Here is a 10,857-nt window from a genome sequence, read left to right on the forward strand (position 1 = left end):
GGGGCGCCGCGTTCTGCACCGCCCTGCGCTCCTACTCCCGCTGCACCCGCCGCACCGCCCGCACCTGCCGCGGCGACCTGGCCTTCCACTCGGCCGTGCACGGCATCGAGGACCTCATGATCCAGAACAACTGCTCCAGGGAGGGCCCCACGGCGCCGCCCCGGCCCCGGCCCGCGGCCCCCGAGCGCCAGGGCCTCGAGTCGCTCGACGTCTGCGACTACGAGCGCAGCTTCCTCTACAGGCACGGCCGCCCGCCCGCCTTCCGGCACTGCGCCGCCTTCGGGGACCCCCACATCCGCACCTTCCACCACGACTTCCACACCTGCCGGGTGGAGGGCTCCTGGCCGCTCCTGGACAACGACTACCTGTTCGTGCAGGCCACCAGCTCGCCGGTGGCCGAGGGCTCCAATGCCACCGTCACCAGCAAGGTGAGTGCTTGCCTGGGGCGGGCGAGGGCGGCTCCCACGCTCCCCAAAAATGCCCGGGGAGGGCGGGAGTGGCTTTGGCGAGACCCAGGGAGAGCGAGGAAGGAGGGAGGAGAGGGGTGAAGGTGGTTGAGGGGACCCTCAAACGCTCCCATTGTCACAGGGGGTGGTGCAGTTCGTGGGGTTCCTGGAAGGATCTGTCTGGATTTGGCTCCAGCTCCGTTTTCCGTTGCTTAAATGGTGCTAAAGAAGGAGAAGGGAAGGGAAGACGGCTGTTATCCCAAAAGAACGGTGGGAGGGGTGGTTTGGGGATGGGGGGATGCGTGTTCCATCCCAGACACCCGGCACGGGGGACGCGGCCACGGCGCTCACCCCCTGCCTTCCCCGCTAATCCCCCCTCCTCAGCTCACCATCATCTTCAAGAACATGAAGGAGTGCATTGACCAGAAGGTCTACCAGGCCGAGCTGGACAACGTCCCCGCGGCCTTCCAGGACGGCTCAGTGGACGGCGGGGCGCGGCCGGGCGGGAGCAGCCTGGCCATCCGCGAGCGCTCGCCGGGCCGGCACGTGGAGATCCGCGCGGCCTACATCGGCACCACCATCGCCGTGCGCCAGGCGGGCCGCCAGCTCTCCTTCTCCATCCGCGCCGCCGAGGAGGTGGCCGGGGCCTTCACGGAGGAGCAGGACCTGCAGCTGTGCGTGGGCGGCTGCCCCCGCGGCCAGCGCCTGTCCCGCAGCCCCCGCGGGCGCGGGCGCGCGGCGGCCGAGGCGGCGCGGGCGCTGTGCCGGGAGGCGCTGCCGGTGGAGGACGTCTACTTCCAGTCCTGCGTCTTCGACGTGGTGACCTCGGGCGACGCCGGCTTCGCCATGGCGGCCCGCGGCGCGCTGGACGACGCGCGGCTCTTCCTGCCCGACGCCGACAAGCTCCACATCTTCCAGGCCGGGGCCAGCGGCCCCCGCGTCCCCCCGGCCTCCTTCCTCCTCTTCTTCCTCCCCTCTGCTCTTTGGCTGCTTTGGTTGCACTTTTAGGCCCTGCCCGCTCCCCCCCCGGGACAGCCGCTGGCTCCGGCAGGATTTCGTTCAGGAGCCCCCAAAAACCCCAAAATAACGGCCTGCGAGCCCAAATCCCGGTTTTCAGCTGATTGATGGATTCGGGAACCTTCGCCCAGAAGCACAGCGAGGCCGTGAGTCGGGTTTTGACCAAGGAGGGAATGGGTTTTGTCCCTCTCCTCCTCTTCCAGGAGGAACACCGGGCTGATCTCCAGCAGCGGGAGCAGTGGAGCTCCAGGCTCGGATATCCCAGGCCACTGTTGCTGTTTTCCCTTGTTTTCTTGGCACCTGTTGCGGACTCGATTTAGCCGGGCCTGGACTTGGGACCAGCGTCAGGTTTCAGGGAAGGGAATAAACACCCCTTGGGAATCTCTCCCTCGGGCCCAGCGTCTCAAATCCGACCCAAACTGGGGGGGTTTCGCCTGGAAAATGGAATTCCCGATGGCAAAGAGTGGATGGGCAGGGGAACCCCCCCCCCCGGGGAAGGGGCAGGACTGCAGAGGGGAGGGCAGATTTCAGGTGTTTCAGAGGAGTTCTGTAAAGCAGCCAGAGTTCCCAAGGGGAGATGTTTTCCACGGGAAAGACTTCCCTTTATTTTGAAGGAAGGATCCTCTGGAGCAGGGTTGATAGTACTGGAGGAAAATGGCACAGAGCCCCATCCAGGAAGAGTAAAAGAAAGAATCGGTTTTTATACAAATATAAATAAATAAATGTATAGGTACGAATTTAGATCGAAATCAGTGAAATCAATAAAACCCAATTCAGCCCCTCCCAGGGTGTGGAACAGCAGCTTTTTTTTGCCGGCTCAGGCCTCACGTTTGGTTCGATGAGGCGGGACATAAAATTACCCTTGAGCTGCTGGTCAGTGGAGTCAATCAACAAGAATTCCATGGGGAAAGGAGGATTCCCAGTGGAACTGCGCTCTCCTTCCCCCTGGCAGCCCCTCACCTGCACCACCAGCTCCGGGGCCTTGGTGTTTTCCTGGCCTGATCTGCCCTCTCCGAGGATCCCAACCCCGAAATTTGGAGCCCAGCACTCCCAGACTGAAAATCTCCCGGGATTCTGAAGAGCTGCCCCTGAGCCCAGCAGCTCTGACTGCAGGTTTGAGGCTGGGCAGCTCCACCTAAACGTGTGTCTCACCAGGAGCTGCCCAGCGCAGCCTCCTGCGGCACCCAGGAGCGGTTGTGGATGAGTTATGGGATCATTAAGGCTGGAGAAGCCTCTGAGATCATTAATCATTAACTGTCCCCCATGTCCCCAGGTCCAACATCCACTTGTTGCTGAGCACATCCAGGGACGGTGACACCGTCACTGCCCTCTCAGTGCCTGAACACCCCAAATATCCAACCTGGACCTGCCCTTGAGGCCTCACCCCCCTCCCTGAGCTGCAGCCATGCAGGTGGGATGCACCTGGATGCAGCACAACCCACCCTGGGCTGGCACTGGGGCTGGACGGGGTGGCTGGGGGGTTTTTTTCAGCAGGTGGCACCGGCTGGGAAGGCCAAGGGTCGATCCAGAGTCCGCTGACGCCAGTGGAAAACGCGCTCGCTGGCACCGGCGGCTCTCCTTTATTCCAGCTGGGGTAGGGGGGGAAAGGTCTGTTCTCTGCTTCAGGGCGTTCCAAGAGAGCTCTGACAGCCTTTTGTTGTTGTTGTTGTTGTTGTTGTTGTTGTTGTTGTCCCTCTGTGTCGCCCAGGGGTGGGTGGGTGGGTGGGTGGATGGATGGATGGGTGGAGGGATGGATGGATGGATATATGGATGGAGGGATGGAGGGATGGAGGGATGGATGGATAGGTGGAAATCCTCCTCTGCCATTCCTGGGAAAGCCTCTAGATGTCCACAGCAGCCAGAGCACGGGGAGGGCTCCAGCACCCTCAGAGCTCCAGAGCCACGGGGTGCCTCCATCCTCACCCCAAACACCCAGGAATCACAGAATTCCAGACTGGTTTGGGGCGGGAAAAGGCCTTAAAGACAATCCCATTCACGGCAGGGACACCTCCCACTATCCCAGCTGGCTCCAAGCCCCATCCAAGCTCGCCTTTGAACACTTCCAGGGACGGGGCAGCCACCAATTCCCTGGAAAACCTGTGCCATGGCCTCACCACCCTCACAGGGGAAGAATTTCTTCCCCAAATCCCACCTAACCCGCCTGGGGAGGCTGTGCTGGGAGCTGGGGGAGGTGACATTCTCCCAGCTGATGTCACTGCCTCTTCCTGCCCCGAGCAGATGACGAACACGGGACTTTCCAGCCCCCTGAATCCGAATTCCTCCTTGTTTCTGGACGGCCCAGCTCTTGTGGAGCTTTTCCTGCTCCAAAACCACCATCTGGGAATGAAATAAGGGAATTCAATCCCACCTGGACAAAGAAGCAGCGGGAGCTTCCACATCCAGTGGGGGAACTGGAAAAGTGGGGCTCCAGGGGGGAAATCTTCCTGCCTGAGCCCTGAGAAGGCTTGATCCCACTCAGAGGAGGGGGAAAAGGGGCCCTGATCTGTGTGCCTGGAGAATCTCAAACACGGCGGGGGGGGGGGGGGGGCACAAACCTCTGTCAGAAGGGATAAAACAGCAAAAAAAAAAGGGGATTTTTGGGAATCCTCAGTGAGGATCTGTCCTGGGAGCTTTCCCAGTCTCCCCTGCAAGGTCCCAGCCGAGTGTCAAACCTGTGTGTCCCCCCCTGCCCCCAGCCAGGCCCTCCAGCCCTTCCCTCCCACCCCTGACCCTCTGCTGCGGTTTAGGAACCACCCCGGGGCCTCCAGTCCTGGAAATCCTGGGCGTGGGACGAGCGGTGGCTTTCCAGGAGCCATCCCAGTGCCCTGGTTTCCCAGCTGGGATCCATTCCCAACCTTCCCTGCACACAAACAAGTGGAGGAAATGCCTTTTTCCGCACGCCCGGGACAATCTGTCCCCACTCCAGCCCCTGCGGATCCATTCCCATTCCCAGCCCTCCCTGCCCCTCCCAGCCTGGAATCTGCTGGAAGGGCCCATATATGGTGAAAAACACGGAGCAAAGAGCCCGGAGAGGCCGGGGGGCTGCGGGTGGGCCGGCGATCCCGGCTCGGTGCCGGGACAAAGGCCAGGCTGTCACGGGAGCAGCGTGGCTTCTCCCCGGCAACCCGTCCCGATAACCTGGAGCAGAAAAACAGGGATCTTATCAGCGCCCAGGCGCTGTGCCGGCGAAAACAAGCCTGTGCCGTGCCCAGTCCCTTCCCAGGGACCCACCCCGAGCCCAGTGAGTCACCCCAGGGCCCGGTTTCTCGCTCCGTGGCTTTGGAAGTGGGTTATTCCTGGGGGGGGGGGGATTGTTTTAGTCACACCATCCCGGCCATCTCCTGCCCCCGGCCAGGAAAACTCCGGGAAAAGCCACAGATCCAACTGTACTCCCCGTTCACTCCCCCTCAGCGGTGGGGGATCCTCCAGGCACCGTGATCCTGTGGGAAAGCAGCTGGGAAGGAGGGGGGGGTGGAGGCCTCAGGCAGCAGTTTAGTGGGAGCAGGGTTTGTCCTTGCCCAGAATTCCTGCTGGTTTCTCTCCCAACACTGGAGGACATTCAGAAAACTTTGCTTTCCGACAGGCAGAAATCCCACGGCGTTCCCAAACTCCCCCGATCCACCCAGGGGTGCTGCCGGTGTGGGAAAACCTCCCCGAGCAAGGCTGAGCCCCGAGGGAATTCCGGCAAGAGCGGGGAGAGGGGAAGGGCTTGTTGTCAAATGGGGGTCAGGGGGGGAAAGGGCAGCGCTTGGTTGGCAGCTCTGGAGGGATCAGGAGAGGATTCGGGGTGCGGAACGTGCCTTGGAGCGGATCCCCGGCCATTCCCCTGGTCCTGGGCCCTTTGGCTTTGCTGGAATGTGGCCCAGCAGCCCCAGGCTGGGGTCGGTTTCCTTGGAAAGGCGGACACGGCTGGGAACTGGAGAGAGGGGAGAGCGTAAACACGGGAACGCCGAGCCCGGGGGGTCAAATATCCCACGGCTGGCAGGGCTGGAAAACCCATCCCCACCTTTGCCTTTTAGCACCAAGCCAGCGCCTCATTTTTCCCAGGGGGAGACAGGGGGGCCAGGAGGGAAAGAGGTGCCGTTCCTCCAAAGCCCGGGATAATTCCCTGCCAAGGAGGAACCGTGTCCTGCGGTTTGGCAGCAGAGCAGTTTATGCCCCACGGTTTATCCAGAGCTTTATCGGTTTATACGATCAGGTGTGAATTAACTCCGGGGGGGAAAGGAGCGGATGGAAGGGCAGGAAAGGAGCCAGGAACGCCGGGACAAACAACCTCTGAAGGACAACTCCCAGCAAAAGCAACTCCCAGCAAAAGCACCTCCCTGTTCCCCCCCACACACACCAGGAGCCCCCATTCCCATTCCTGCGGTGCTGGGTGGCTCCAGGAACATTGTTCTCCCGTTTCCTCTCCCCCTCCAGCACTTTCCTGAGCTGGGAAAGTGCTGAGGGCTGGGAAAAGAGGGGAAAAGAGGGAAAAAGAGCTGCTGCCTGTCCTGGAGCAATGTCTGAGCCAGGGAGTGAAACCTGAGGGTTTCTCAGAGGCCAAAGTCTCCCGGGGTGGGTGGGGTGGGGGTTAAACACTGTCCCACTCCCCAAATCCCAGCTGGAAAATGGGGCCACGGTTTTTGGGATGGATGTGGGTGCTTGCTGGCCCCTTGGATCGAGGTTTGGGAGGGATGTTTTGGGGTGGGTTCCTGAAACAGGGTAGGAAGTGGCAGAGGTCGTGGAACCTACACACAGATACGCCCCAGAAGGGGGGAAGGATTTGGTCCTGAAGCCCCAAATCCACCCTCATTTACCTCAAATAATGTGAGGGTGGGTGGGAATACCACAGAGGGGGGGCTGAGGGAACCCCCCAGAATCACTTGAAAGCAGTCCAGGGGGGGTATGGAAAGTGGCAGAGGGGGGAAAATCCCCCCCGGAGGGATTCAGGGAGTCCCCTGGGGTCAGGTCCGATCCCGTACCCCAAATCCACCCTTACTGACCCCAAATCAGGAGGAGTGATGTACCCCAGAGATGGCCAAGGGGAGGCCGGGGGGGACCTCAGGGAAGTGGCAGAGAGGGGCAAATACCTCCCTCCCCACCCTCCCAGGGACTGAGGGAGCACCCCAGGGTCTGGTTCTATCCCGATTCTATCCGAATCCACCCTTATTTACCCCAAATAACGGGGGGTGGGGTGTACCCCGCGGGGGCTTCGGGGAGACTCTGGGGGGCGGGGGGGGGGGGCACGGGGGGTACCCCCAGGCTGCCCTGAGTGGGCAGGGGGAAACTGAGGAAGGGGGTGACGCCACTGCAGACCCCCAGGGCCCGGCCCGGCCGCTCCCAGTTCTCCCAGTACAGCACGGCCTGTCCCAAACTGGGGGCAGCTCCCCCCCCCGCCCCCCCGCTCCCCGGCGCTTGGGAACATGACATCCCATCCCGCGCTCGCCATTGGCCGCCGCCGCCGCCCGGACCCGCTCGCCATTGGCCCCGCGCGCTGTCAATCACCCCCGGCCGGCTCCCGCCCCCCCCATCCTCCCCATTGACCACGCGCACCTCTCCCTCACACGCTGTCCACGCTCCGCTCGCGCCGCGCCCATTGGCCCGCGCCGCCGTAAACAAGGCGGCGGCAGCCAATGGGAGCGCTGATCACGCGAGCTGCACGCCTGGCCACGCGCCCTCGGCGTGGCGCCCCGGCAGCAACAGGCGCGGGCAGGGGGGTGGGCGGGGCCCCCGAGCCTATAAAAGGCGGCGGCGGCTGAGGGGGAGCGCACAGCGCTGAGGGGAATCGGGCGGCGAGAGCGGGCCCGGCGCGGAGCGACTTCGGGGAAAACACCTCTCGCAGCGCCTCAAAACAAAGCGCCCAACCAGCCCGCCGACCGAGCCACCCACCCTTCTGCCTGCCACTCGCCTGCTTCCAGGCGGGGTTTCCTTGCTGCGAGGGCGATAAAGCCCCACAAGCTTCGCTCCCTGCGTGCCCGCGCCGCCCCAGCCATGGTGATGTTCAGGAAGGTGAAGAGCTTCACCGTGGTCTTCAGCGAGCCCGACAAGATCTACTGCAGCGGGGACAAGGTGGCCGGGCGCGTGGTCGTGGAGGTGGCCGAGGTGACCCGCGTCAGCGCCGTCAAGGTGTTGGCGTGTGGGGTGGCCAGGGTGACCTGGGCCAAGGGCCCGGCCCAGTGCCGGCAGGAGATGGAGTACCTGCGCTTCGAGGACGTGCTGGCGCTCGAGGAGCAGCCCACGGGTGAGGGCACAGGGCTGGACGGGCAGAGGCGTTGGCAGGGGTCACCAACACGCAGTTGATGTTGCGCTTCGAGCGTGGGAGAAACGACCAAACCCGGCGAAACTTGGGACGTTTGGAGGGTTTGGCCAAGTCAAGTCAAAGTTGGGGAAGCTGAGGGACAAAATCAGAGCCTGGGGAGCTCCCACAGTCCGTCCTGGCACCGCAAGCTGGTGACAGGGCACAGGGAGGGGCACAGGGATCACACCCCGGACTAGGACGGAGAGAGGGACTGGAAGAAGTGTCTTGAAGATAACTTGAAGGGACAGCTGCAGCTGGGAGATAAAGGAGAGCTGAGGGTGGGGTGGGGCCAGCGGAACGCCGTGTTCTGCCCCAGGGCTGTTGGTGAGGTGAAGGGAGCAGCACAGAGAGGACATGGGGTTCCCAGGGCGGGTGTTACTCAACACCTCGGGTTCCCTCACCACTGGAAGCGGAACCAAGGATCTCTCTGGAGCTCCATCTGATGTTTTCCTTCCCCTTCTCTGCTGCAGATGGGGACGGCTCCGTCATCCTGAGACCTGGGAACAAGTACGAGTACAAGTTCGACTTCGAGCTGCCCCAGGGGTGAGTATGAGGCAGCACCTGCCTCTGGGGGTGGAATTAAACTGGAAACCCCCTGTTTTGGCGCTGGAGTGACCCCCTGCGTGTCCACAGGCCGCTGGGCACCACGTTCAAGGGCAAGTACGGCTCCGTGGATTACTGGGTGAAGGCGTCCCTGGAGCGCCCTGCCTGCCCCCCCCAGCAGGTGAAGAAACGCTTCGAGGTGATGGATCCCGTGGATGTGAACACCCCAGAATTGCTGGTGAGCCTCGAGTACTCCAAAGCCTCGGGAGGGTCAGCCCGACCTCAGGGTGTCGAGGCGCGTGTAATCGGCTTTGGGTTGAGCGGGGATTAAGCGGGGGGGATTAAGGAGTTCTGGAGAATTCCAGAAACCGACACCGGGCTGGGTGGGTTCTGCGCCTCCAGGGGAACTTGAGGCTTGGTGGCAAAGAGAAGGGGAAGGAAGGAAGGGGTGGGAAGGGCAGGATGTGTGACCGTTCCTCTCTCCACAGTCCCCGGTGGCAGCCAAGAAGGAGAAGAAGGTGTCGTGCATGTTCATCCCCGACGGACGCGTCTCCGTCAGCGCCCAGATCGACAGGAAGGGCTTCTGCGAAGGTGAGGATCGCTGGGAACAGGGAATAGGGGGAGGGAGGAGTGCGTGGCACCACCAGGGGAAACCCCCGACATCCCTAACGCGGGGTCCTTGCCTCGGCAGGCGATGAGATCTGCATCAACGCCGACTTCGAGAACACCTGCTCGCGCATCGTGGTGCCCAAGGCGGCCATCGTGGCCAAGCACACCTACCTGGCCAACGGCCAGACCAAGGTCTTCTGCCAGAAACTCTCCTGCGTCCGCGGCAACCACATCATCTCGGGCACCTCCGAGTCCTGGCGCGGCAAAACCATCCGCGTGCGGAAGCTCAAACCCTCCATCCTGGGCTGCAACATTCTGCGCGTGGAGTATTTCCTGCAGGTGAGTGGGGGATCCTCTCAGCCCCCTCCTCGTCTTCATCCTCCTCCTCCTCCTCCTCGTGGGGATCTCGATCCCGTCCCGGCATCCCTAAATCCCGGCTCTCCCCCCCTGCAGATCTACGTCAGCGTCCCGGGCTCCAAGAAGATCATCCTGGAGCTGCCGCTGGTCATCGGGAGCCGCTCGGGCATCGGGAGCCGCAGCTCCAGCATGGCCAGTCAGACCAGTTCCGAGATGAGCTGGGTCGACCTGAACCTCCCGGATGCTCCAGAGGGTGAGTGGGGTGGGAGCCACGGGGTGGGATCCCGGCGTGGGGATAAACCCCGAGGGGCGCGGAGAGGAGCTCACGGATATCCCCTCGCCTTCCCGCAGCACCCCCCTGCTATCTGGACATCGTTCCCGAGGATCACCGGCTGGAGAGCCCCACCACGCCCCTGCTGGATGATCCCGACGGATTCGACAGCCCCATCTTCATGTACGCGCCGGAGTTCAAGTTCATGCCCCCCCCCACCTACACGGAGGTGAGCGCGGCGCCGGCGCCGGCACGGGATGGGCCGGGCGGATCCGGGAGCGCCGGCACAGCCCCCTCACCCGCTCCCTGCTCCGTCGCCCAGGTGGATCCCTGCGTGGCCAACAACAACAACAACAACAACAACAACGTCCAGTGAGCGCCGCGCCCGGCGGGGTCGCTCCCGCTGATCCCGGACTTGGCTCCGTGTGCCGCCCGCCCGCGGCTCCCGAGGAACTGCCACATTCCCGAGGAACGGCCGCTTTCCCCAGGAAAGGAAGCGCCGCTCCGGAGCGCTGGAACCCGCCAGGAATGAAAACCCCTGGGGTGCCGCGAGCCGGCGGAGAACCTTGGTGGGCTGGGAGAGCAATGAGAGAGAGAGGAGGCGGCTCCGGCTGGAAAAGGGCTGGAAAAGCTCGGCCATCCTCGTCCTGGCGCAGGGAGGGGCGGGAAACTCCCGGCTTTGAACTGATTTCCATCCAAATTCCCCGACTCCGGGCGCTGCTCCGGGAGGGGGACACTGTGACCCCACAGCTCCGTCCTGTCGTGACACGCACCCCTTGTCGCGACCGACGCCTTTTCTACTCTTCGGTTTTGTAAATAGGGGGGTTTTTTTTTTGGGGGGGGGGAAGGGAAGGAGGGGGAAAAGCACAAAAAAAACGCAGATTTTGTACCTTTTTTGGTGGCCCCTGGGGGGCAAAGTTTGTAATAAAAACGAGTGAAACTGAGGTGCTGTCTCGCGTCCTGCCCGGGGACGGGGTGACGGAAAGCTCGGGGGTGGCATTGACCGTCCTCTCCTGATTCCTGGGTTTCCTGGGAGCAGCCCTGGGGGGGGTCTCCTGGTTTTTCCAGGGGGAAAAACCGAGCAGAAAAGCGGTGCTGGTGAGGGGAAACTGAGGCACGGGGAGGGAAACGGGGCCAGGGAAGGGAAAAGGGACAGGGAAGGGAAACAGGCACAGGGGTGGGAGACTATTCCTGCCACTCCTGCCTTTTTGGGGGCCGCTGCAGGAGCCCCTGCGGCTCCCGCTCTGTTTTTGGGATGTGGGTGAAAGGTGCCGGTGTCGAGGAACGGGGCCGTGACCTTGGCTCTGCTCCCTCCCCCCTCGCCCACTTGGAGC

General features: G+C 62.9%; 3 protein-coding genes across 3 annotated transcripts in view; 2 read left to right on the forward strand and 1 right to left on the reverse strand.

The window, feature by feature from the left end:
* Positions 1–1,462, forward strand: part of HJV (hemojuvelin BMP co-receptor) — a 6,972-nt gene extending 5,510 nt beyond the window's left edge. The window contains exons 4-5 of the mRNA XM_027910129.1: positions 144–428; positions 831–1,462. Coding sequence (XP_027765930.1) covers positions 144–428; positions 831–1,454 — 909 coding nt within the window. The 3' untranslated portion in view covers positions 1,455–1,462. The remainder of the gene's footprint in view (positions 1–143; positions 429–830) is intronic.
* POLR3GL (RNA polymerase III subunit G like) overlaps positions 1,317–10,857 on the reverse strand; it is a 13,739-nt gene continuing 4,198 nt past the window's right edge. The window contains exons 5-6 of the mRNA XM_027910128.1: positions 2,919–2,923; positions 1,317–1,327 (exon numbers count right to left, since the gene is read on the reverse strand). The gene's annotated coding sequence lies outside the window, so the exon portion shown is untranslated. The remainder of the gene's footprint in view (positions 1,328–2,918; positions 2,924–10,857) is intronic.
* TXNIP (thioredoxin interacting protein) lies at positions 7,325–10,049 on the forward strand. The gene is made up of 8 exons (XM_027910127.1): positions 7,325–7,686; positions 8,214–8,286; positions 8,377–8,524; positions 8,775–8,877; positions 8,978–9,234; positions 9,349–9,505; positions 9,604–9,752; positions 9,846–10,049. Exons 1-8 carry the CDS (start codon positions 7,437–7,439, stop codon positions 9,897–9,899), a joined length of 1,191 nt encoding a protein of 396 aa, XP_027765928.1. The 5' UTR covers positions 7,325–7,436; the 3' UTR covers positions 9,900–10,049.

The sequence above is a fragment of the Empidonax traillii genome, unplaced genomic scaffold (assembly GCF_003031625.1).
Source record: "Empidonax traillii isolate 1590-97213 ecotype Southwest subspecies unplaced genomic scaffold, ASM303162v1 scaffold2759:size29055, whole genome shotgun sequence".
Classification (NCBI taxonomy): Eukaryota; Metazoa; Chordata; class Aves; order Passeriformes; family Tyrannidae; genus Empidonax; species Empidonax traillii.

Coding starts and splice junctions, on each gene's coding strand:
- TXNIP (XM_027910127.1), top strand. CDS start 7,437: ATGGTGATGTTCAGGAAGGTGAAGAGCTTCACCGTGGTCTTCAGCGAG. Junction 8,287..8,376: donor GACTTCGAGCTGCCCCAGGG/GTGAGTATGAGG, acceptor GCGTGTCCACAG/GCCGCTGGGCACCACGTTCA. Junction 8,878..8,977: donor CAGGAAGGGCTTCTGCGAAG/GTGAGGATCGCT, acceptor TTGCCTCGGCAG/GCGATGAGATCTGCATCAAC.